The 27,139-nt window shown below is 45.5% G+C and overlaps 3 protein-coding genes across 3 annotated transcripts in view; 2 read left to right on the plus strand and 1 right to left on the minus strand.

Annotated features, from left to right (window-relative positions):
* Window positions 1–17,111, plus strand: part of LOC135213326 (oocyte zinc finger protein XlCOF19-like) — a 34,504-nt gene extending 17,393 nt beyond the window's left edge. Inside the window, exons 2-4 of the mRNA XM_064247306.1 lie at window positions 13,886–13,937; window positions 14,561–15,216; window positions 17,037–17,111. Coding sequence (XP_064103376.1) covers window positions 13,886–13,937; window positions 14,561–15,216; window positions 17,037–17,111 — 783 coding nt within the window. The remainder of the gene's footprint in view (window positions 1–13,885; window positions 13,938–14,560; window positions 15,217–17,036) is intronic.
* The window catches only part of LOC135213069 (zinc finger protein 721-like), a 62,866-nt gene that overhangs the window by 20,858 nt on the left and 14,869 nt on the right, over window positions 1–27,139 (minus strand). The gene's annotated exons all lie outside the window — the stretch shown is intronic.
* LOC135213067 (gastrula zinc finger protein XlCGF57.1-like) lies at window positions 14,068–17,505 on the plus strand. The gene has a single exon (XM_064246915.1). It carries the CDS (start codon window positions 15,264–15,266, stop codon window positions 16,620–16,622), a length of 1,359 nt encoding a protein of 452 aa, XP_064102985.1. The 5' UTR covers window positions 14,068–15,263; the 3' UTR covers window positions 16,623–17,505.

Here is a 27,139-nt window from a genome sequence, read left to right on the forward strand (position 1 = left end):
CACTCAGTGGTGTTGATGTGCGACAACACAACCTACGGTAGGGCTTACAATCAACAAACGGGGGGTGCCTAGTGTCTTCCCTCCTGTTGCACCAGGTTGACACGGCAGGTGCATGAGTGGGCCGCGGCTCACTCGATAGAGCTGTCAGCCCGCTACATTCCAGGCAAGAGGAATGTAGTAGCAGACATGCTCAGCCGTCGGGATCAGGTGATAGGGACCGAATGGTCTCTACACCAGGACGTGGCGGAAAGGCTCTTCGAGCTGTGGGGGCATCCAGTTGTGGATCTGTTCGCCACCCGGCACAACAGAAAACTCCAGGTTTTCTTTTCAGCCGTGCCGGACCCATGGGCAGCTGCAGAGGACGCTCTTCAACACCCGTGGGACAACCTCTTCGCCTACGCCTTTCCCCCGTTCAGCCTGATTCGCAAGGTGATCAGCCGAGTGCTGGCCACCCCGAATCTCAGGATGATCCTGGTGGCTCCCAAATGGCCCCAGGCCATCCGGTATCCGGACCTGCTGGCTCTGCTTGCAGAAGCACCGAGAGAGATTCCCCATTGGCACAACCTTCTCGCCCAGCCACACGTAGAACGGTACCACCGAGCAGTCCAGTCTCTACATCTTCACGGCTGGCTGTTATCCACCATCTCTTGCGAACGAGAGGCTTTTCTCGTAGCGCAGCAACAGAGATGGCTGGAAACGTCCGACAGTCCTCTGCAGCTGTGTACCAGGGGAAGTGGGCCGTCTTCTGTGGTTGGTGTCGTAGACGGGGTCTATCTCCTCTCAGTCCCACAGTCAAAGGATATAGAGCCGCATACTTGTCCTAAAGCTGAGGGATTGGACATCTCGAACTCGTTCGAGATCTCCTTGCTTATGAGGAGCTTTGAATTGTCTTGCCCACCCAGGGAACTCAGGCCCCTGAGTGGGACGTGACTATCATCCTTAGGAGTTTAACTCGAAGACCCTTGGAGCCACTCCGAGAGTCGTCAGACGGGGATCTGACCCTCAAGACCCTCTTCTTGCTGGCCCTGGCATCGGTGAAGAGAGTAGGGGAACTTCATGGTCTGTCCTTCGATGTGAAACATTCCAGGGGATGGGGATCTGTGTCACTCGACTTCGTCCTGAACTTCGTTGCGAAGACTCAGAAACCGTCGATCCCTGACGAAAGGTTCGAGTCTTTCACAATCCCTTCCCTAATGGACTTCACCAACAATGATTCGGATGAGATGCTGCTTTGTCCTGTGAGGGCGCTACAACGCTATCTGAAGAGAACTCGACACCTCAGGCCGAGTGTCGACGCCTCTTCGTTAGCACCGGGGTGACCAAGAAAGAAGTATCCAAGAACACGCTTTTTCTTTTCTTTCTGGCTGCATGAGGTGATCAGGAGGGCGTACGAGGCTGATGGTAGTGACGACATCCGTACGCTACGTCCGAGAGCCCACAAGTCAGACCATTGGTCCTCTTCCCTTGCGTTCCGCAAGAACTCCTCCGTGGCACAGGTCCTGAAGGCAGGGGCCTGGGCCAACCAGACCACCTTCACCTCCTTCTACCTTCGGGATATTGCCCACAGGTCCTTGGATACTTTTTCCTTGGGACCTGTGGTGGCTGCTCAACACGTTGTGTAGCTAACCCAGACCCTCGCAGGCTGAAACAGCATCGAGTCCTGGTGTGACTGTAAGAATGGATGAGTGAATGAGAGTGACTGGCTCCTCTTCCCATCTTTTTCTACCCCTCTACCTGTGGGCAGAGGGACACGGTCGTCACCCTGCTGGATAAGGACGAGATGCAGGTGAGCTACTCAACAGAGCCCCATCCTATCCCTTTCACTAGGGATAGGAGTAAATATCCACCACTTCTCCCAACAAGGGGGGGGAAGTGGAAGCCAACAAGAGACAAACCCATAACTTTATGTTACCTCTTGCAAACAGGAACAAGTTCTTGCTTGCTGGTACGAAGATATACGCTTTGCCTCTTCTTCTTAGTACTTGGTCCAGAGGTCTGACCATTGATCCTGCGGTGCACACCCCGATCAATCGGACGAGGCTTGGATCCCTCCCTCACTCTTATGACCAGGGAGGCTTCCAGGGTTGGGCGAACACCAGTCTGTTCACAAAAGACTCAGATTCCTCCCACCAAGAAGTGAGTCTTCCTATTGTAAAAGGACCGAAAGGTTTGTATGCCGTGTCGGAACAAATGACAATTTGTCCAAAATTGCATTTTTCCTAACTATACAAACCTGAGGTCCTTTTACACATAGTCCCACCTCATGCCACCCCTCACTCTGCTTTTTTTGCTTGGGCCTAAAGCAAAAGTGATTCTTTGCCTCCCAGTCGCGCGGCGCGCGCACTGTCGGACAAGCAGTTAACTTGCGAACTCCCTTGTTCGAAAGCTTACGACCATCCAGCTGCCGCTAGTTACCTTCCTATTGTAAAAGGACCTCAGGTTTGTATAGTTAGGAAAAATGCAATTTTGGACAAATTGTCATTTTAGCACCTGCTGGAACTCAGTCATAAGATTCAGTAACAAGGTAGTTAGGCAGTAACTGCTTGTCCGATGGTCGGGAGTCCCGCCCGACTGGATGTAAACATTCCACTTTGCTTTTGACCGCCGTCTGGTGCAGACGTGTTGTTGACCTCTCTGCCCACCTCTGTCGTGAGATTGTTCTATGTCCTTTTTGGCTTTTAGCCTTTTTCATTGTGTATTTGTGTATATTTCTGCCTGTGGTTTTTTGTGTATATTGTCTGATTCTGACATAACTGCAAAATGCAAACCCACGAGTCACATAAGCCCTTACGCCCCCTCATTCAACTGGAGAATATGTCCTGGAGTGGGGGTTAGAAAGTGTGGTGTATTTCACTCTAGCAAAGATCTGGATCCTCAGGCCCTCTGCGCAAGGTGCCAGGGCGTGAGTGTACAGTGGACCCCCACCCATATTCTGTGCCTCGCCAGCGGTGCTTCTACGTGCCTTTATCAGCCCCATTACCAACCAAGAAGGTTGACCTGGAGTTAGCTCGCCTAACTCCGGATTGCTCTGCAACACCTTCTGTCAGAGAACCTCTGGTTCTCGCAGCATGAGGCAATGGCCCTGTAAATACCACCGCCATGGCAGCTTTCCAGGCCGTCTCCTTGCTGGATCTGTGGTCCCTCACAGTATCCAGAGTCGCAGCTTCCTTGGGATCTATATTTCCTTGGGAAGACTCGGCTTTTGGGAGACTGCCAGTCTGGAGGTAGGGCTATTTCCTACCTGGCCCACCAGACTGCCAACCTGTGGGCCAACCTGGTTCTGAGGAGGAGGGACGCAGTCTTTGGAATCGCGTATCCATGGTGGCTGGTGTAAAGGCAACGATGGGTTTAAGGAATGGACCGCTGCTGGGTTCTTCCTCTCTCTTCCCCAGAGATGGTGGACGCTGCGGTGGAAAAGAGAAGAGAGAGGACAGCGATCGCCTATTACACCAGGCAGTGCGAAGACTTCTGGGCAGTCTCGTACAACTGCGGCTAAGCCTCAGAGCTTAGCTAGCTCTTCCTCCGCTCCGAAGACGTCATTACCGTCGAGGGTAGTGCGTAGAAAGACCCAGCCTTCCTCTTTCGCTTTGAGAGGTGAGCGTCAGGCCTCCTCCTCTCGCAGGAAGTAGTTAAGAAAGAGGAAGAGAGGAAAATGCTTGGGACAGCGTTCCCCCTCACCTGCTGCCGGAAGTGGGGGGTGCTTGGCGAGCCATTGGGTAACTTGGCAGCGCTACGGAGCTGAGACTTGGGTAGTGGATGTCCTTCAGAGGGTAATCTACTTCCCTTCGAGTCAAGACCACCCCTCACTTCACACCGGTCCATCTCCAAAGAAGTCTACGGGGGCCTGGAGACTGGTGATAGATCTCTCTCCCTTGAACCGATTCGTTCGCCAGACTCGGTTCATGATGGAAACATCACGCTCGGTGCTCGATTCCATCAGGGAGAACGATTTCCTGCTTTCGGTGGACCTGAAGGATGCTTATTTCCAAATACCCATCCATCAGTCCTCCAGAAAGTACCTTTGCTTTATCTTCGACGGGACGGTGTACCAATTCAGGGCCCTTTGTTTCGGTCTCTCAACCGCCCCACAGGTGTTCACGCAAGTGTTCACTCTGGTGTCGACTTGGGCCCATTTGGTCAGGATGCGTCTTCTGAGCTATCTCGACGATTGGCTGGTCTTTGCTACAGAAGAGAGATTGCCTCCTTGACTTTTATCGTGATCTGGGGATCATGATAAATGCAGAGAAGTCAAATCTCGAGCCCAAGCAGAGGATGAAGTACCTGGGCATGCTGATCAACGCGGCAGCAGCAGCACGCGTCTTCCCCGCAAACTCGCGGATCAGCAGGTTCAGGGAAGCAGCTCGTCGTTTTCTGTCACGACAGGAACAGCCAGCTCAGCAGTGGCAGGTCATCATCGGTCACCTGTCGTCGCTAGAGAAGTTAGTCCCTTACGGGTGGCTTCACCTGCTGTCTCTGCAATGGAGGACTAAAGGAGTGCATGGTCACAGGCGCAGGATCCGCAATTCTTCTTGGTTCCTTTTACGGAGGAAGTAAGGGAGGATTTAGCCTGGTGGCTAGACAACAGGAACCTCTTAATAGGAGTGCCGTTACACACTCCCCCTACGGAGGTGCTTCTCTTCTCAGACGCATTGACCGAGGGTTGGGGCGCACACCTGGAAGAATTGCTGGTTTCGGGAGTGTGGAACCGACACGACACGCACCTTTACATCTACGTTCTGGAACTCAAGGCAGCGTTTCTCACCCTCCAAGAATTCCGGGAAAAGGTGATGGGACACTCATAGTGGTGATGAGTGCCCAACACCACTGTAGTGGCATACGTCAATAAAACAGGGGGGGGGGGGGGGGCCTAGTGTCCCTCCCATTACACCAGTTGTTGCACCGATGCAGGTGCACGAGTGGACAGTAGCTCACTCGATAGAGCTGTCGGCTAGGTACATTCCAGGCAAGAGGAATGCAGTGGCAGACAAGCTCATCCGCCAGAATCAGGTGATTGGGATAGAATGGTCCTCTACACCCGACATGGCAGAAAGGCTGTTTGACCTGTGGGGGGGTTGGCGTCCAGTAGTGGATCTGTTCAACACCTGTCACAACAGAAAACTTTCGGTTTCATACAATCAACTTACCTGTCAGATATATACATAGCTAAGACTCCGTCGTCCCCGACAGAAATTCAAATTTCGCGCCACTCGCTACAGGTAGGTCAGGTGATCTACCTGCCTGCCCTGGGTGGCAGGACTAGGAACCATCCCCGTTTTCTATCATATTTTCTCTGTCGCCGGTGGTATCAACATTGTTGTTATTACCTCCTGACTTGGATTCTTTTTTCAACATTTGATCAGCGTTTTTCGACTTTTTGGTGACGTATTTGGATCGTGTTTTGGCATTCGCTACTGTGGACTGTTTTTGGATAACTCTTTTGGATTTTTCTCAGTATGTCTGATTCTAATGTGAGTGTGAAAGAATGTGTGTGCATGTAGGCTGCAGGGTGAGGATACCGAAAGCTTCGGTTGATCCTCACACTGTATGCCGTAAATGTAGGGGGGTGCAGTGTTCTGCTAGTAACACTTGTAAGGAATGCGAGAGTTTGAATGCAGAAGAATGGAAGACTTTGACTTCTTATTTGAAGAAGTTAGAGAGGGATAGAGTAGAAGACTGAAAGGTGTGAATTCAAGGCCTATTGAGCCTTTCAATGATAATTCTAACCCTTCTACTGTAGATTCTCCTATAAATCTCATTCTCAGAATGTCTTTTCGGATCGGGCATCGGAAATCGCCAATCTGAAAGCGACGATTCGAGACATGAAGTCCAAGATGGCGGACTCGAAAGGTAAGGCTAGTGATAGTGAAAATTTTAGTGAAGTGAGCCCTATCAGTGTTGTGGAGGGGGTGGCGTTTGATCGTCCCTGCGGCGCTCCCAGGCCTAGACCTCTTCCAAGCTCACATGCCCAGAGGAGAAGGAAAGTCGAAAGCCTTAAGGAGGTCGTGGGGAATCCCCAACGGTCAGACGTCCCTTCAGCTAGCTTTGCTTCATGGCAGCCAGCTCAAGGGCGCTATAGAAAAGCGTCCTTCGCGAGTGTTTCTCGTCCTCTCCCTCTCCCTCACCTAAACGAGGGTGGAAGGAGTCGAACTTATCGAGACCGCTGAAGCGTCATATGAAGCAAGACATTGATTTCTAGCCCGGGAGCGCTTCTCGGATGACGCCCCGTCTGCTATTAAGAAGGCGAACGGTGGCGTCAACGTCACCTGACGCTTATGAGGAAGTACCCCATCATGCTTCTTCCCGAGTGATGACGAAAGGCGTCAGGCACTAGACGTAGGAGAAGCATCAAGGAAAAAATCATTATGGCGGTGCAGGAACAACTGTCATCTCTTGTGGGAGTTTTAGCGCGTCGGAAGGACGTGACGCTTCCTATTAAGAAGTCTCGTCCTATCGCACCTGCTCGGAAGACGTCTTTAGAAGTGAAGCGTCAAATCAAGAGGATCTTAGACGTGACGCTCCGTCCAAGATTGTGACGCCGAGTAGGAAGCCCTTAGAAAGCGAAGCGTCTTCCAGACGCGAAGCCGTCTATAAACGTCAACAAGAGACGTCATACATGACGCTCGGAGAGCGGGAAGCGTCATACATGACGTCTTCTAAATAAAGCGCGAGAGAAGCCGCAGGTTGTGTGACGCCTTCCAAGTCGATCAGAACGGGAAAAAGGAAAGACTTTCATTCCCTTAGCCCCTCTCCGATCAGGAGTTTGTCTCCCCCAGAAGAGGAAAGTTCTGAAAGGAGAACAGAAAACTCAGCTATTATCACGAGTTCGAACGAAACTCGGATGATGACGATCACGGAAGAGAGGGCTTGTCCAACTATAAGGTGTTGACTACCCTGCTTCTGGAGGAATACGGAGACGAGTTGACTCCGGCTGCTCCTCCTTCTCCGCGCTCGCTCTTTTCGTGCGAAGGGCGAAGAAAGACTTCGTCTTTTCTGAAGATGAAGCCCACCATCTCGATGAAGCGGGCTTTACACGCCTTAGACGCCTGGATGAAGTCCAAGAAAGACTTAACCAGGACAGTATTTTGCATGCCTCAGCAAGGGTTAGCTGGGAAAAGAGGCATATGGTACAAGACGGGGAGGATATGGGTATTGCTCTCCCTTCTACTACAGAGGCAGACTTCTCGACGTTAGTTGACGCTTCAAGGCGTCCTAGTCTTAATTCTGCTCGCATTACTTGGAGTATTTCGGAACTGGATCATCTCCTCAAGGGACTTTTCCATGTATTGGAAGTCTTCAACTTCTTAGATTGGTCCCGGGCTTGGGGTGATGTCCAAGAAAGCTCACGATTCGCAGGGAATCGAACCTGAATCCCTGTTATCATTTTGTCGTGCATCGACAAAGCAGTACAGGATGGATCTTTGGAAGTCTCTGCATTATTTGGAGCAGGTCTTTTGAAGAAAAGGACAGTGTATGGCGCCTTCTTAACAAAGGCAGTCTCGCATGCGCAGAGGGCAGCTCTACTATATGCACCTCTTTCGGACTATTTGTTCCCTTCTAAGTTAGTGAAGGACGTAGCTCACTCTTTAACTGAGAAGGCGACACAGGATCTTCTGACGCAGTCAGCTAGGAAGAAGAAACCTGCTTTAGTGTCGGACAAGAAAGAACCTAGCTTCTAGGCAGCCCTTTCGAGGTGGTCCGATCTCCAGACCTCCCGCAAGAGGGAAGGCTCCAGAGAGAAGAGGTAGGTCCGCCTTTCGTCCCTTTAAAAAGGGCAAATGAAACATTTCTCCTCCAAACACCAGTAGGTGCCAGGCTCCTGGAATTCGTGGAAGCCTGGACACTGATAGACGCAGACGCGTCTTCACTAAATATCATAAGGAAGGGATATCGTATCTCTTTCCGGAATACTCCGCCCCTAACGTCAATACCAAGGGAACTATCAGCCAAAATACAAGGATCCTGTGCTGAGGGATACTCTTCGATCGATGGTGGAACAAATTTGGACAAGAGTGCAGTAGAACTAGTTAACTGGATCAAAACTCCCCGGGGTTTTACAATCGCCTTTTTCTAGTGGCGAAAGCCTCGGGAGGCTGGAGACCAGTACTAGACGTCAGCGCTCTGAACAAATTTGTTCAGAAGGAGAAGTTCTCCATGGAGACTTCTGCTTCAGTCCTAGCGTCATTACGACAAGGAGATTGGATGGTGTCTCTAGATCTCCAAGACGCCTACTTTCACGTCGCCGATCCACCCTTCATCGAAGAAGTACCTCCGTTTCATGACGGGGGGAAGGATCTTTCAAGTTCAGAGCCTTGTGTTTCGGCCTGTCCACAGCTCCTCAGGTCTTCACAAGCCTGATGAGGAATGTGGCGAGATTTCTTCATCTCAAAGGAGTGAATGTCTCGATGTACCTAGACGACTGGCTCATCAGGGCCAGATCGGAGAGACAGTGTTTGGAGGACCTAAAGTTAACTCTGGATTTGACCAAGGCGTTGGGATTGCTTGTGAACCTCGAGAAGTCTCAGATGACCCCCAGACAAGACCTAGTCTATCTGGGGATTCGGATGGATTCTCGGGGTTTTCGAGTTTTCCTTCTCAAGAGAGAACCGCAAAAGGTTTGAGGATAATCTCTCTCTTCTTAGAGAAGCAGCAAACGTCAGCGAGGGAATGGTTGAGCCTTCTGGGGACGCTTTCCTCGCTGGAACAATTCTTCCCTCTCGGAAGACTTCATATCCGTCCACTTCAATTCTTCCTCAAGAAGTCTTGGAGCTGGAAAAACGGACATCTGTCGGACGTTTTTCCCATTCCAGTGGAGGTAAAGGCACACCTACAGTGGTGGTTGCTGCCTCTGGAAGAGAACAAAGGGATCTCTCTAAGATCACAGAACCCAGACCTAGTGTTGTTCTCCGACGCGTCGGAGACGGGTTGGGGTAGCGACATTAGGCTCGGAGGAAGTGTCAGGCACCTGGGAACCAGCACAGGTGTCCTGGCACATAAATTGCAAAGAGCTCTTCGCCGTACACCTGGCTTTGAAGAGCCTAGAACCTCTGGTGAGAGACAAGGTAGTACAAGTAAACGTGGACAACACCACCGCACTTGCCTACATTCGGAAACAGGGAGGGACACACTCCTCGTTCCTTTACGAACTCACGAGGGACCTGTTACTTTGGACGTCTCACAGGAACATCTCCCTGCTGACAAGGTTCGTACGGGAGTAAGGAATGTGAGGGCGGACAGGCTCAGCAGGAGGAACCAGGTCCTTCATACAGAATGGACTCTGCACGAGGAAGTGTGTCGCGATCTCTGGTCTCTGTGGGGAACTCCTCATGTGGATCTATTCGCAACATACATTTCAAAAAGGCTCCAGTGTTTTGCCTTCGGGTCGTGGAAGACCCAAGAGCAATTATGGTAGACGCCTTCCTGCTAAACTGGTCTCGAGTGGACGTGTACGCTTTTCCCCCATTCAAAATCCTGGGGTTAGTATTGAAAAAGTTTGTGGCGTCAAAAGAGACGAGGATGACTTTAATAGCCCCCTTTTGGCCGGCCCAGGAATGGTTCACGGAGGTGGTAGAGTGGATCGTAGACTTTCCAAGATCCCTACCAGGAAAGGACGGATCTTCTCAAACAACCACACTTCAAGAGGTACCATCAAAACCTCCCCGCTCTCGCTCTGACTGCCTTTCGACTATCGAAAGACTTGTCAGAGCGAGAGGCTTTTCTCGCGAAGTGGCAAGCGCGATCGCGCGATCTCGCAGAACCACCACTTCGAAAGTATACCAGTCGAAGTGGGAGGTCTTTAGAAGGTGGTGTAGAGCCAAGAAGTTGTCCTCCTCCTCTACCTCTATAGCGGAAATTGCTGATTTCTTGCTATTCCTGAGAGTAAAATCGCATCTAGCCGTATCCACAATAAAGGGATACAGGAGTATGCTCTCGGCTGTATTCAGGAACAGAGGTTTAGATCTGGCAAATAACAAAGATCTCCACGATCTCATAAGATCTTTTGAGACGTCAAAGTCTAAGGAACCAGTACCTCCGAACTGGAACTTGGACGTAGTCCTCAAATATCTGTCTTCGATAGATTCGAGCCTCCGCATCAGGCATCATTTAGAGACGTAACTAGAAAATGCCTATTTCTTTTATCGTTAGCGACGGCAAAAAGAATTAGTGAGTTACAAGCTCTGCAGGATAAAAGTAGGATTCAAGGGAGACTCGGCGATTTGCTCGTTTAAGACTCTGTTTTTAGCGAAAAACGAGAATCCCACGAATCCCTGGCCTAGGTCATTCGAAATCAAAGGAATGTCTAATCTCGTAGGCAGAGAAGCAGAGAGGTCTCTATGCCCTGTTAGAGCTCTGAAGTTCTATCTTCAGAGGAAGCGTCAGTTGGGAGGCTCTAGCACAAGGTCTTTGGTGCGCGGTAAAAGACCCCACAAGACTGATGTCAAAGAACGCTCTAGCGTTCTTTGTAAGAAACGTCATTATGGACGCTCACAAGGTCTGTCCGGACGAACAATTACAACTTCTGAGGGTAAAAGCTCATGAAGTACGAGCGGTTGCGACGTCTCTCTCGTTTTATAAGAATATGTCGCTTAAAAACATTTTAGATACGACATATTGGAGATGCAACTCGGTATTTGCATCTCATTACTTGAAAGACGTGCGTGTGACGTATGAGAAGTGCTTTTCTCTAGGGTCCTATCGTATCGGCAGATACGATTCTGGGTACGGGAGCCGACACCAATCCTTAAATTGTATATACTGTTCTTTTCTGTTTGGATATGGTCGATCTCTTCGAAGAACAATGGAGGATTCAGGCTCGCACGGGCGGCGGCCGTCTATGTTGTTCATAAGAGAATTCTCGTCATATCCAATTAGTTGAGTATAATTTTTTTTTGAAAAATTATGTATGTGTGCGTAGTGGTTTTTGAGTTACGGTTGTTGTGACGAGTTCGGGGATAACTCGTAACAATCCTTAGTTCTAACACATGGTTAGGATCAGGTGGTCGGGATTGGTTGTGTGCTCCTTCATAAGGTGTATTGTCATATAAGTGGATCAGCACCCATGACAAAGTCCTTTTAGGCTCTGCTGAGTTAAGTGGGTAAGACCCCGTACCCTCCCATCGGCAGACCCACAAGAACTCTTGGCCATAGAATACATATCTCGCTAAAGTTTCTTGAGGTGATGCAGCTACTGGGCAAACACCACCAAGTCTACCACCTATCAGGTAGGAACCAAGGTTTTATTTATACCTACAACATATGTTGTTTACCTGTCTATTCCATATAGTAGCTGTCTCTTACCCTCCACCGAAGGGTGCCAATCAGCTATGTATATATCTGACAGGTAAGTTGATTGTATGAAAATGATATTGTTATGTTACAATAAAGTTTCATACATACTTACCTGGCAGATATATACAATTAAAGGCCCACCCAGCCTCCCCGCAGGAGACAGGTGGAAGAGAGAAAATATGATAGAAAACGGGGATGGTTCCTAGTCCTGCCACCCAGGGCAGGCAGGTAGATCACCTGACCTACCTGTAGCGAGTGGCGCGAAATTTGAATTTCTGTCGGGGACGACGGAGTCTTAGCTATGTATATATCTGCCAGGTAAGTATGTATGAAACTTTATTGTAACATAACAATATCATTTTTCTTCTCCATTGTGCCAGACCCATGGGCGGCTGCAGAGGACACATCCAACATCTGTGGGACAACATCGAGTGTACGCCTTTCCCCCATTCTGTCTGATTTGCAAGGTGATCAGCAAGGTGCTGGTCACCAGCAATCTTCAGATGATTCTGGTGGCATCCTTAGGCCATTTGGTATCCAGACCTGCTGGCTGTTCTCTTAGAGGCACTGCGAGAGATTTCCCCATGGTACAACCTGCTGTGTCACCGCACTTGGAACGGTACCACCAGGCAGTACATTCCCTGTGTCTTCACAGCTGGCGGTTATCCACCATCTCTTGCGAGTGAGAGGCTTTTCTCGCCGAGCAGCAACAGAGATGCTGGATACCTCAGACAGTCCTCTGCAGTAGTATACGTACCAGGGAAAGTGGTCCATCTTCTGTGGTTGGTGTCGTAGACGGGGTCTCTCTCCGCTCAGAGTCACTCTTCAGCAGGTAGCAGATTTCCTGGTCTTTCTTCGTCGAGAGAAGCTCCTCTCTGTATCCGCGGTTAAAGGATACAGAGCCGCCCTGGCTCTAGTCCTTAAGCTGCAAGGAGTAGATATTTCCTCTTTCATGGAAATATCTCTCCTGATGAGGCACTTTGAGAGGTCTTGCCCACCCAGGGAACTCAGGCCCCCTGAGTGGGACGTGACTTTTCCTGAGGAGTTTGACTCGTAGATCTTACGAGCCTCTCTAGGAGTCGTCAGACAGGGATCTGACCCTCAAGCTCGTCTTCCTGCCGGCCCTGGCATTGGCGAGGAGTAGGAGAACTTCTTGGTCTTTCCTTCAACGTTTAAACACTCGAGGGGATGGAGATCGGTTATGCTTGATTTCGTCCTGGATTTCGTAGCGAAGACTCAGAACCCTTCGGTCCCTTGCGTCAGGTTCAAGTCCTTCACGATCCCCTCCCTAGAGGACTTTACAGGTAATGATGCGGAAGAGATGCTATTTTGTCCTGTTAGAGTGCTACGGCGCTATCTGAAGAGAACTCGACACCTCAGGCCTGAGTGACGACACCTCTATGTTAGCACCGGGGTGACCAAGAAAGAAGTGTCCAAGAACACTATTTCTTTCTGGCATTATGAGGTAATCAGGAAGTGTACGACTCTGAAAGGAATGCCGACACCAGTATCTTTTGTCCGAGAGCCCATGAAGTTAGAGGTATTGGTCCTACCCTTGCATTCCGCAAGAACTTGTCAGTTGCACAGGTGCTGAAGGCAGTGGTGTGGTCCAACCAGACCACCTTCACCTCCTTATACCTTCAGTATATTGCCCATAGGTCCTTGGACACTTTTTCCTTGGGACCCATGGTGGCTGCTCAACAAGTTGTGTAGCTTACCCAGCTCCTTTAACAGGGCAAGGTGGCATCTCGTCCTTGTGATATCGCATGAATGGAGAATGAATGAGAGTGAGACTGGCTTTTCTTCCTTCTGTTTTCTTCCCTCTCCCTGCGGGCAGAGGGTAGCGGTCGTCATGTGCTGGACAGGACAATGGTGCAGGTAAGCTGTATAACTGAGCTCCATTCTATCTCTTTAGTTAGGGATAGAAGCATTTATCCGTCCCTTCAGTAACAAGGGGGGAAGAAGACACCAGTAAGAGACAAACCCAATGCTTTATATTTGGCCTCTTACTTATGACTTTTAAGTTCTTGCTTGCTATTCGTAAGAGGTACGCATGCCTCCCTCTTATGAATTGGTCCAGAGGTCTGGCCATTGATCTTGCAGTGTCTCATTCCGATCAGTTGGACAAAGGCAAGGTTCTCCCCCTTAGGTTGGGCGAACACCAGTCTGTTCACAAGACTCAGATTCCGCCCACCAATATGTAAGTCTTCCTTATGTAAAAGACCAATGGTTTGTATAACGTTTAGGGACAAATCACAATTTTTGGAAGTAAATTGTATTTTTCCTAACTAACATGACTTGAAGCATATGCCTTTTGTGAGGATAATTTTATTTCCAGAATTGATTTCTTGTCTTTGCTAAATTTGGTCTTGGTCCACTGGAATTCATTTTGTCAGAATACATCAAATGGCACAGAAGCGGTCAGCATTCAATATGGTTTCTGAACAATTGTGGTTTCCGTCTTCTGGCTGCATTCCGCCCACTCAGGTGGTGATCATTTCCATGATGATTTTTGGAGTGCTTCACCAAGATATCCCTGTCTTATTTCCTAAGTAGTATGCATTTCTTACTGATGTCTTTCTGTCTCTGACATTTCCAGTGTGCTCCATTACCAGCTTCCCTGTCTGGCCATCCCAGTGAGGAGTTTTGGGGTCAGCTGAAGATTTTCTTGTCTTTGCACTACTGAAGAATTTCTTCATATGGTCATGCTCTCCTTTGTTGTCTGTTTCATATTCATCAGCCATGTAGTTGGGAACTTCAGGACCAAGCTCACATTTAAGCCAGTCTTTATCTATTTGTATCTTCTGAACTTAATACTAGGAATGACTTAGTCTGGTGTCATGTAGGCAGACCATGATTCCTTCATTCTATCATGATCTGTTGTTTCTTGTGTGCACAAGACTTCAATCTTGACAGCTGTGACTCCCTGTCCTTCAGAGCTTTAGGTTTCCCTTTAAATTGTGATAAATGATGGATATGTACAAGAAACATAATAGATCTAGGCATTCATTGTCATTCAACTAGTAGGCATCTTTGTTTGAACTACTATTTGTTTTGAAATGTTATATGAGTGAGGCTGTATAAATGGTGGGTTTTTATGTGAAACATAACTTGGTGTATAAGAAATTGCTTATTTTTACATAATTAGGTCTTACTTTTGATTATGAGTACATACAGTAAATCCTTTACACTACGTGGCTCACATGTATAATAAGTAGTATATGTAAATTTGGGTCAGTGCTCACATTGTTATTAAAATCACTGTTTGTTACAGAAGAATCTGGAACATCGCTGAATATGTCTGCTGTTAAAGGAGAAAAACCATTTATTTGCCCTGAGTGTGGACAGGGATACCGTAGGAAAGGCAACTTCAGTTTGCACATGAAGACCCATTCTGAAAGCAAACCTTTTTCATGCTCGGAATGTGGGGAAGGGTTCCTCCTAAGATGTCATTGGTTCGAACACATGAAAACTCACACCGGAGTGAAACCATTTACATGTTCAGTGTGCCAGAAAGCATTTAGGTATAAAACAAATCTGAAAAAGCATTTGAGAGATCACACCGGTGAGAAACCATATACCTGTGATGAGTGTGGGCAGGCATTCAGGAAAAGGTGGCAGTTTAATTTGCACATGAAAACTCATGGTGATCCCAAACCACATAGGTGTTTGGAGTGTGGAAAGGGATTTGCCAAGAAAGTGAATTGTGAAGATCACATGAAAGTTCATACAGGCGAGAAGCCACACAAGTGCAGTGAATGTGGAAAAGGCTTCATTTGGAAAGGAAATCTTACTGCACATATGAGAACACATACCGGAGAAACTCCCTTCAGCTGCAAAGAATGTGGAAGAGGATTTAAGAGAAAAAGTCATCTCCAGGCGCACACGATTTCCCACTTGAAGCAGAAACAGAAACCACTTAGTTGTACAGTTTGTCCAAAAACATATACCCGGAAGGATTATTTAGAAAAAAACACATGAAAATTCATACTGTAGGATCTCCATTTAAGTGTACTGAGTGTGGAAAGGTATTTGACAAAACGTCAGATTTAGATGAACACAGGGCAATTCATATTGGTGACAAGGCGTTTGTTTGTAAGGAGTGTGGAAAAGGATTTAATTGGATTGCCAATCTCAATGCACATATGAAAACACATACTGGAGAAAAACCTTTCACTAGTACAGAATGTGGTGAGAGCTTCTTGCTGAAAGGACAGCTGAGTGAGCACATAACAACGCATTCACCATTTAAATGCAAAGAATGTGGTAAAGGGTTTCATTACGAGGTAAATCTAAATGTTCACATGTTAACACACACTGCCAAGGAAATTGTCAAGAAACCAAAAGAGGAGTTTATTCCTGAGGTGATTATTGATGAACACAACTCATCCATAGCTCAGGAACTTAAGGAAAATTTAGAAGCGTACGTAGGCATAAAGGATCATACAACAACTAAGGTCAAAGCAAAGCCTTTCATTTGTAAAGTTTGTGGAAAAGGTTTTAGCTGGAAAGGGTATTTTGATATGCACAGGAGAATTCATACTAGGGGAAAGCCTTTCTTATGTTCAATATGTGGGAAAGGATTTATTCAAAAGGGTCATTGTGATGAGCATATGAGAACACATACAGGAGACAAACCTTTTATCTGTGGTAGTTGCGGGAAAGGTTTCTCAATTAAAAGCAATTTAACAATGCATATGAAAGGTCATTCAAGTGAAAAGCCATTCAGTTGCTCTTATTGTGGAAAGGAATTTAATAAGAAAGTTCACCTTAATTTGCATGTGAGAAATCATGTGGGTAAGCCATTTACATGCCTGGAGTGTGGCAAAGGATTTATCCAAAAGAGCCATCTTTCTGAACATATGAGGATTCACCGAGGGGTCAAGCCTTTTGTTTGCTCAGTGTGTGGGAAGAGCTTTGCTTGGAAAGGAAATCTTAACGTACACATGAGAACTCATACAGGAGAGAAACCATTCTCTTGCAGTATATGTGGAACAAGATTTGCTCGTAAAAGCCATCTTGATGAACATGAGAGAGTTCATACTGGAGACAAACCCTATTTCTGTAATGAATGTGAAAAGGCCTTTATTCGGCAGCAGGACCTTCGAAGGCATATGAAAGTCCATGGAAAAAAGAAAATAGTAATTTCTGAATTTCGTGGTAAGAAATCTGTTAAATCTGGAAAGTGCAAAAAAACTCCATCAAAATTTCAGGTACTTAACTGTAAAGATTGTGGAGAAGATTTCAAGACAATCAGTGACCTTACAGGGCATTTGTTAATTCACAAAGACTTCAAAGGTAATACTATTTCAGAGGTTAAAGAAGAGTGTGAGTAAAAAGAACCAAATCACTTGTATGATTGAGTGTTACTTGATAAGCATTGTACAGCATTAGAAAAACAGCCACAGTTAAAAATTTGTTCTGGAACTTCCCAAATGTTTCCTAGATGTTTAATTGAGTGAATAATCTGAGGACAGTTTTGGATGTAACTCTTCCTTCATAATAACTAATTATTGTATTTCAGTTTATACAGTGTTGCTATCCCTGCAGAGATTAGTAAATCTGTCAAACAGTAGTATGTACATATTAAGTATGCTGATGGTAGTGATGGGAACACTGTGATTGCAATTCTGATGGTGGTACAGAGTATTACCAATTTCTGTTGAATCAAAAAAGCAAATGACAATGTTGTTTAAAGATAGACCTTTAGAGTTTACATTTATATAACTGAAGAATCCAACTGCATATAGGTTGACCAAACTGGATCAGCTGCAGATGATGCTATTGACTATGAGGTCATACATGTAAATAGCCCTGAGCCATAGAATCCCCAACTGAACCAAGCTAGTTACCTCAAAGTCTGCACCACCAAGACAATACCATCTGAAAATTTCTATCTTTTAAGTTCATATCCTGCAGGTTATTGTGTCATTGATTTTCCTCCCACCCCTGATCAATTGCAAGTATTTATTTATTTGTTCATTGTAATAGTTATGTGGATATTTTTTTTTGTCTGGGGACCTTGCTTTGTTTAACTTGTGCCAAAAGAACTGCATCATATAAAATGTTGTGTTGTCTTTTGCTGTCAATTTTGTAAATATATGTGAAACCAGTGAAATTATAGTTCCTATGTAATTAATTCCTGTACTATTCAATTATTATGTCTTGTTCTTGAATACTGTACTGGAAAATTTTATTAAAGCAAGAATTTGATTCTCATAGTATGTATTTATTGTATAATCCTGATACATAAGTTATAATTATATACAAAACATCAATAAAATACCATTAGAATTTACATTTTTAAAATTTTACATAGATGAGTGCAAAAACAAAGCAAGGAAGGAAAAAACAATTTGCTAAGGAAGTCAAGTTTTAGAAGGCTCACACTTCATACACTGTTTTGCCATTATTACTGTTTGCTTCATTCTCACTGTTACCTGAGACCTGTACAGCCAGAAGTTTTTCTCAACGATCAGCTTCCAGCAGTGGTGCTGATATTTCTGATTTTTCTATTCATTATTTTTTTTTTTTTCATCATTGGGTCACTGAATGTAACTTATTAAATTTTAAGCAGTTTGGGTAGTCATGCTGTACGTGGTTAAGGATTAACGTTAATTGCGTTACGTGGCTTGTTCACCTTAGGATTAATTTGGTCAATTCATTTGTGTTTCTTGATAATCTAACTTCATTTTCATCCGGACCGTAGTGGGGTAGCTTCGTCAGTGCACCTCATGCTGTACACTGTAGGCCTTACTTTCCAGAAACCCTTTCACCCCTAACTGCAACCCCTGCATTCCTTTTACTCTTTTTTTTTTTTTTTTTTGTACCACTGTTCATATCTCTTTCTTCCATCTGACTTTCCACCCTTCCCTAACAATTGATCAAAGTGCAACTGTGAGGTTTTCCTCCTGTTAAACCTTTCAAACGTTCATACTGGCAATATCCCTTTCTGCACAGAATGGCCTCATAGGGTCCAGTGCTTGGCTATTGACTTAAATTCTAAATGTAGTAGTATTCTATTTTCATTGGAGGGTTGTCTTTTGTAGCTTACTGAGGTTTACATGCTTATGCTTTGTCTTTATCTGTTATGATGTACTTTTTTATTTAGGTGTCTACATGAAGTCTCTGCTGGAATGCACGATGTCTTGTGCAGATATCACCATGAGGAAAATCAAACACACGGTATAAATCCTGTTGTGCTTAATTATTGAAGACATGTTCAAGAGAAGGGATAATTAATGGTAGAAATTTTGTGTCAATGTAGTTAGGCTCACACCACTTTTGCTTGAAGCCCAGGTACACTATCATCCTAAAAATCTATACAAATTATGCAGTACACACTATGGAAGTAAATGGATTCAGTTTATGTAATCCTTGGCTGATATTCCTAATTTTACAGAAGCTTAGTTTTACAAAACTGGCTTCAATAATAGACCCTGTGCCTGGTGGAATGATTTCTCAATTTGGCTATAACATAAAACCTTAAATGACTTACAAGAGAATTAATATACACATTCTTTAGTCAAGAGAGGCCTTAAACGTCCTCTCTGTTTTTTTGTAACTTTTCTTAACGTGATATGGATTTATTCTTAATTACATCTATTTCATTACCAATATACTACTCAGAGCTGCATAGAAGTAGTATTCTGAAAGACATGGACGTGAAAATCGACTTGACTTCATTGCTTTGGCTACAGTAAAGTGTGCATAAGCAGAAAAATTGGTAGTTTTTCTGTACACCTAACCATTAATAATTCCATGCGTTAGGCAACCCAAAATAGGGCAGGCTGCCTTCATTTTTCATATCCAAAGTAAATTTTATATAGAACCAATTCTTTTAATTTAACAAAGAAAAGTACGAGATTTACTACATTGTTGTTTTGTACATGCAACTTCCCCGGCAGATATATACTTAGCTTATGTCTCTGACGTCCGACAGAAATTCGAATTTCGCGGCACACGCTGCAGGTAGGTCAGGTGATCTACCCCCTGCCGCTGTGGTGGCAGGAATAGGAACCATTCCCGTTCTAGAACCAGATTTTCTCTGTCGCGGTAGTGTCAACATATGTTGTTGCTACCTCCTGACTTGATTTTCGTTTTTCATCGCCATCGATCTTCTGGGCTGTCTTTTGCAGGGAAGTACTGGGTCTTTGGTTCGGCATACGCTTTTATTAACTTTTTAATGAATTTGGCTTCGAAAATTTCGAAGAATATATGACGTGTAACTACCGAAATTTTCGGTAGAGACTCACATAGTTTGCAAGAAAGGGAAATATTAATATTTATTCATTAATACATGTAATAAGTGTTAGAATTGATTGAGGAAATATACTGACTTCCTACTTTAGGGAGTCAGTAAAGCAGTAACTAGATACGTTTCTTTTAAAAGTTTTTTGGAAACTCGTACTAACGAGCAATTAGAGTATTAACAGTACTAGTAGTGTTGCATCCTCATCACCTTCTTACTTCGCAGAAACTTCAAATTCATAATTGCAATTTGAAGACAAGGATTGTGGTTCAAAATGCGAGCTATTGAAAGGTAAGAAGTGATTACTAGTGTTCCCCATTGCAGTGGAGGGTGCGTCTGATCGGCTCTGTCTCGCTCCCAGGCCTAGACCTCTTTCAAGCTCCCAAGCCCAGGGGAGAAGGAATGTCGAAAGCCGTAAGGAGGTTTCAGAGAATCCCCACCGGTCAGGCGTCCCCTCGGCAGGTTCTGTAGAGCGTCCTAGACTGCCAAGGATAGCCATTGAAAGGGCATCCTTAAAAAAGTGCGTCTCTTCATCTTGCATCCGAAAAGACGAAGAATGTATATGTTTTGATGATTAGCGCGTTCTCTGAAAACTAAGAGAACACTGAGCAAGAGACCAGCCAGGAACTTAGGAAGCCGCGTTCCAGCAAGACCAGCGTGAGCCACACATTCCAACAGCCAGCAGCGAGCCGCGTTCCAGAAAACAGACTAGCGCGAGCCGCGTTCCTACAACCAAACGCGAGCCGCGTTCTAGCAACTGAGCGCGAGCCGCGTTCTAGAAAATTTTTCTTGGCGCAAGGCGCCTTCAAAGAGACGAAGCGCCAGCCTGGCGCGAAAAACACACGGCTAGAGCAAGGAGCCTTATAGTACAGTGGCAATCAGAACGATCCTTCCATTGAACGTTTCCGGGCAAGAGGCTCTTTTCTAAAAGGGGTCTAGTAGGCGCTCGGAACTATCAGGGCGCACGGGACCTTCCACGCAAGCGAACGTTCCAGGGGCGAGTCTCCTTTCTAGCGTGCGGAACTATCCAGGCGCTAGGCGCAAGGAGCCAGGCGCCAGAATATTCCAAATCTTCTTATGAGAGAGGTCAGTCGCGAGGCTCCTCTTTGAGTTTTTAACTTGACCAACGCCGTCGCGTTTGTCAGAAGGATTCTGATACTAAGAGAAGCCATTTTTTCATTATTCAGAAGACTCCTGTGTTTGGCAGTTCCTCTCAATGCGGACTCTCTCCTTCATTCATGCTCTTCCCTCGTTATGAAGAGGCAAGAGCTTTGGGAGTTTTTCTTATAAGAATCTCATCGACGTTTGGGTATGATGGCGGATAGGAAATATCTACTTCCTTCCGTAAACCCTACAGATGAACAGGAATTCTGTCTCTTCCGCGATTTATGAGGAAATCACGAAGATTTAAAGAGTTCCTGGATTAACTTCCTTCCTTAAGGAGATATATATACTCTTTCTATCATTCTATTAACGAAAAGAACGAAGACCGTAAAAATTTTTCCTTTCTCTATCTGCCTCGGCAGGGAAAGAAGGTAGTAGAGTCTCTGCTGTATGAGAATACGATACAGCAAATCACACATACCGTAGTTACTTCTTTGCAGAGCAACTCAATTACCAGTATCCTTCCAGGAATTTCCTAGGAAGGACTACGCTTAAAGGGATTGTTAAGACAACACCTACTTAGCTTCTAGATTTATCGAAGTCTTGTTTCGCTTAAATATGCATGAATAAGAACTTCCTGAAGTTCGATTATAATTAAATAAGATTCCTTTATTTAATGGAGTAGCTGGCAACTCTGGAAGAGTAAGGCCAGACGGCTAACGGAGACTGCTATCGCGCCTTAGAGACCAACGCAGTAACATGTAGGTGTCGGTCATGAGTGGTTGGTTACATGTCTCTCTCCTGCGGGATGGAATAACTAACCGTGTCTCTCCCCTACAATCTCGGATTGAGGGGATAGTTAAGCAAACATAAATAAGAAAGATATTACAACATTTCAATGCTGTTTACCGTAGGTAACATTATTAAAGGATTCTAACGCATTATTAAAGGATTCTAACGCAGCGGAACTCTATCATTATATGATGCTTCTCATGCTTACGAAAGCATGGGCTTATTAGAGTACATGCTTAGTGAGAAGATGAATGTAGTAGAAGAGAATTCACTTTAAGACTACGGTATGGTCAAGTCTTATGCACATACCGAGGTTAACTACAGAATTCCTAGTATCCTTACAAAGGTTTCCTAGATTAATGCTGTTTACCACAATGTGACAGTATTATAAAGGATTCTAATACGGCAGAGCACGATATAATATAATTCTCTCATCCTTTCGAGAAACGCACACAACCTTTTTAGAATCGGATATTGCTCAAGAGAAGATGGGTGAGTCGGATGGGAAACATTCTCTTAGTGGCAGAAGTTGTTTCCCATGAATGGGATATTACTACGTATATAAAAGTTTTTTTCCTACTAAGAACGGAATTAACACGTGAAGGATGTCGGGTACCCATAAGGGCACAGATGTTCTGGCACATAACCTTAAAAGAACTAGAAGGAAGCGCCAGCCTGGCGCAAAGCGTCAGAAGCGCCAGCCTGGCGCAATGCGCCAGAAGCGCCAGCCTGGCGCAATGCGCCAGAAGCACCATCCAAGATATTTTCTCGTTTTAGCCGAGTTTATTAACCTAAGAGTCCCGTAGTGTGTTTTGGTTTGGTGTTTTGCTTCTCACCTCGGTGGTCGCGGGTTCGTTTCTCGGCCCATTCCATTGAGGAGTGAGAGATGTGGATTTCTGGTGATAGAAGTTCACTCTCGACGTGGTTCGGAAGTCACGTAAAAACACCATACAAACAAACAAACAAACCAGTAGCCTCACGGAGGCTCGGTAACGGCAAGATTCGTTCCTGATTTCGTTACTCATTTAATCGGAAAGGGGTCGCTAACAAGGAATGATGAAATGATTTATTTTAATCACTTAGGCCAATTCCACGACTCTCTCATATCGCAAAGAGCATCGAGAATCTCTTTTTTCGCCCCTGTTCGCATTAACAAAAGAGAACCTATTTGGGAACAGACACGGAACGTAACGATCCTTAAAGGTTCGATGCAAGATTTGCATGTCCGTGAGAACCTTCTCGATCGAAGATTAATAACTGTTAACGTATGTCTAACATTTATTGAAAAGAGTTTTGAGAACCTGCGGAAAGTCTTCTTCATAGATCTCTTCGCAAGGTAGAAGACGAACAGGCTTCCTATAGACTGCTTCCTTTTCCTCGAACCAAGAGAGGTAGCAATATACGACATCTTTAATTTAAAGAAGGGGAATAAACTTTAGTCTTTTTTCCCCTAGTTATAAATTCTTAACAGATATTAAGATAAATGGGCGTCAAAGGAAGAGAGGATGAATGCCTCATTTTGGCCTTAGAGAAGTTGGATTCACAGAAGACACGTTCTTCTCACAGCATGTTTCGTAAGGCTTTTCCAAGAGTATCTGGATATTCTATCAGAATCTATATTAAATAGACCTGAAAAACCTCTCCACTCTGAGTATTTCTGCGTGCAGACTGGACCAGAAGTGGACATGAATGAGAGGATTTTCAAGGTAAATGACAATAGTCATGGCTAAGACATAGAATTGCTGCAGATCGTGCTAGATGGAATGAGGAAACTGTCCTCTTCGATACCTCTGTGAACCACATAGCGAGGTTCTTTCTTCACTTTCAGAGGGAAGAATCACCTAGGTATATATCTGCTATCAAAGAACGCAGTAAAAGGCTATACTCTGTCTCTACAAGGGGAATTAGAGATAACAGAAGATTAAGATCTTCGGGATCTTATACGATACCGCAATACGACAAAGAGTAGGATATCATGTACTTCGAATGGGATCTTTTTTGGCCACAAGATTTCCATGTTCCGACAAAATGGAACTGCTCCTCATCAAACTTCTTTGAGAAAGTTTATGAAGGAATTCTTTGTTTCTCTTAGCCCTAAACGACCAAGAAGACAAGTGAATTTTTTGTGCATTGGAATCTCGCATCAGATTCAATGGAGACTCGGCAATGGGTTCTTGCCAGCATAGTATGTCTGGCAAAAGAACTAAAACCCTCTATTCCTGACGCAACGCTTTCAGATAGAAGTTTCGTTGCCCAGGCAGGGTACTTACTTTTTCATCTACAGAAGAAGAGATGGTTTGTTAAACGTTTGCCTACAGAGTCTTCGGGGTGCGATGAGGGCTCGAAATGCTTCCCAGAAGGTATTCAGAAGGATACAATAAGAGCTAGAAATCAGGGTTCCGCCCAATTTCAGCTCGGAGTTCTTCCTTCGACTTCCAGACTCCTTCCCTTCCTTCGGGCAAGGATAGGGAAGATTCTGCAACGAGGAACCTCATCAACATGTAAGAAGGGATCTCGTTAGCAAAGGAAGTATTCACGAAGGATCCTCCTCGGAGGAAGAACTCTCTCTCTGTATTGTTAGATATCCTGTCGTCTACTGGATGTAGCTGACTACAATCCCTCCTCCCCTTGCCAGGGGCCAAAAGATCAAAGGGGAAGAATTTCTTCCACCCTTCTCCAGTCTCCTGATAAACTATGTGGTTGTTCAGGACTCTCGGACAATGTAGCGCCAGCCAGGCGCCAAATGCCAAATACAGGCGAAAAACGCCAGAGGCGGACAGTTCCAAGGAACTCTGTCATGGTCGGATACTGAGAAGGAGCGGGCCTCCAACCTGGCGCAAATGCGCTAGAGGCGAACAAATCGGAGAAAGATATAAGAGTGTCCGATTTGTGGGCATCGCCAGACAGCCTAGAGACTCTTCCAAGCTCGAAGCTCCAGCAAGTGTGGAGGAGCCAAGCCAGGCGCGAGGCGCCAGCCAGGCTCTAGGAGCCAGCCAGGCTCTAGAAGCCAGCCAGGCGCCATCCAGGTGCCAGGCTCCTTCAAGGCTAGGCTCCAGTCAGGATTGAGGATCCATCCAGGCGCAAGGCTCCTTCCAGTAAAGAGAAACCTAAAGCTCTGTCATGTAAGAGGGCTAGTCCCCATTGATATGATACAGGTAAGGCTCTGCCATGTAAGTGGGTCAGCCCCCATTGGCACGATCCGAGAAGGCTCTGTCGTGTAAGCGGGCTAGCCCCCATTGACATGATTCCAGAAGGGTTTGTCAGTCATAGGTCCCTACCTCGCTGAAACTCTTGAGGCATGCAGACTCATAGACAGTAATCATGAAGTCTTCTGCCAAGCTCCAGGCGCAAGGCGCCAGCCAGACGCAAGGCTCCAGCCAGGCGCTAGCCAGGAGAGAGGAGCCAATCAGGCGCCAGCCAGGCGCGAGGCGCCATCCAGGCGCGAGGCTCCAGCCAGGCTCTAGGCGCCATTCAGGCGCAAGGCTCCAGCCAGGCGCGAGGCGCTAGGACAGGCGCTAGGCGCCTGCAGGCACGAAGCGCTAGCCAGGCTCCAGGCTTCACCCAGAAGAGATCTATATCAAAGAATGCCCTGGCCTTCTTTGAGACAATGTGATCTCCTAAGCACTTGACAAGTGCATTGATGATTCCTTCAAAACAGCTGAGAATTAAAAGCGCATGAAGTGCGAGCTTTTCTGAATTCTTGTTCTTTCCTTAACAATATGTCATAAGGACATATTAGCTGTCACATACGGAGATGCAACTCTGTGTTGACTTCCCATATCCGAAGGATCAAGATAACCTACGAGAGATCCTTCTCTCTTGGTTGATACGTGTCTGCGGATACATTGCTGGGATAGGGAGCCGATACTGATCCTTAACTAGTGAGTTAAATTTTATTTAACCCTGTCGTGTTTTCTTTGGGTTGTTTGAAAGGAGTTTGGGGGATAACTCTTTTCAACTTAAGCACTAACCCTTGTGTTAGGATCAGGTGATCGGGATCGGTGTTGTGCTCCTTAATTATGCCACTAGGCATAGGCATATTGTCATGTAAGAGGCTCTGTCGAGTAAATGGATAAGACCCCATCGACAGACCCACAAGAACTCTTAGCCATAGGTCACATCCTCGCTGAGGCTCTTGAGGCGAAGCAGATTCCTAGGCATTAGCCATGGAATCTTCCGTCTGAACAAGTAGGAACCAAGGTTTTATTTTTTTTTATTACCTACAACGTATGTTGTTTACCTGTCTATTCAGTAAATAGTTGTCTCTTACCCACCACCAAGGGTGTCAATCAGCTAAGTATATATCTGCCGGGGAAGTTGCATGTACAAAAATGATATTGTTAGAATACAATAAAGTTTTGTACATACTTAACTTACCCGGCAGATATATACGATGAATGGCCCACCCAGCCTCCCCTCAGGAGACAGGTGGAAGAGAAAATCTGGTTCTAGAACGGGAATGGTTCCTATTCCTGCCACCCAGCGGCAGGGGGGTAGATCACCTGACCTACCTGCAGCGTGTGCCGCGAAATTCGAATTTCTGTCGGACGTCAGAGACATAAGCTAAGTATATATCTGCCGGGTAAGTATGTACAAAACTTTATTGTATTCTAACAATATAATTTCCCTGGCCCAAATGCATTGTCATATAATCAACGTACCAGAACCATATTACATTCAAATGATGACATTCTTTTTTATAGTATTGTGCTTTTAAAAAATCCACACAAAATTTGCAATAGTCTGAGTACAAAGGATTATAGTACATAGCCAGACCAACATTTCTAGTCTCGGCAGAGGGGTTAGTGCCATCAGTGGACCTCGTTTGGTGCACTGTAGACATTACTTAGGCTTTTGGGTTCTTTGCAGCATGCCTTCGGACCCTAGCTGCAACCACTTTCGTTCTTTTTATTGTACCTCCTTTCATATTCTCTTCGTCTTACTTTCCACCCTCTCCTAATACTTGATTCACAGTACAACTGCTTTGAGGTTTTCCTCCTGTTACACCTTTCAAGCCTTTTGACTTTCAATCTCAATTTCAGCGCTAAATAACCTCATAGGTCCCGGTGCTTGGCCTTTGGCCTAAATTCTATATTTAACTCAACATTCCTAGTTAAATTTCCTGTTGATTTCAAATTTATATTCTCTTTCTTGTATTTTGATTAATTCTATTAAGATTTATTTTACATAATTCTGTTAAGACTCATAAACTTACGGTCACTTGATTTATCCATTAATTAATTATATTTGCATAAAATGGATGCCGTTGTCAATAAGGAAGACTCTTAGCGCCTCAGTGGTGTGGTTGGTATGGTGTTTGCGTCCCACCTCGGTGGTCGCGGGTTCGACTCTCGGCCATTCCATTGAGGAGTGAGAGATGTGTATGTCTGGAGATAGAAGTTCACTCTCGACGTGGTTCGGAAGTCACGTAAAGCTGTTGGTCCCGTTGCTGAATAACCCACTGGTTTCCATGCAACATAAAAACACCATACAAACAATAAGGAAGACTCGACGTAATTATGTTAGAGCCGAGTCTGAGAGCCAACTTCTAAGTAAGCATCACTGAAGAGAATATTACACAACAATAGCATGTCAACCAAACATTGCATAAGAGAGACTGATGCCTTTCAACAAAAGTCTGGTGGTAGTGCTGCCAACATGCATGGGAATGGGAATAGAGTGACATTTTTATCTTACTGATGAACC

The sequence above is a fragment of the Macrobrachium nipponense genome, chromosome 42, assembly GCF_015104395.2.
Source record: "Macrobrachium nipponense isolate FS-2020 chromosome 42, ASM1510439v2, whole genome shotgun sequence".
NCBI lineage: Eukaryota > Metazoa > Arthropoda > Malacostraca > Decapoda > Palaemonidae > Macrobrachium > Macrobrachium nipponense.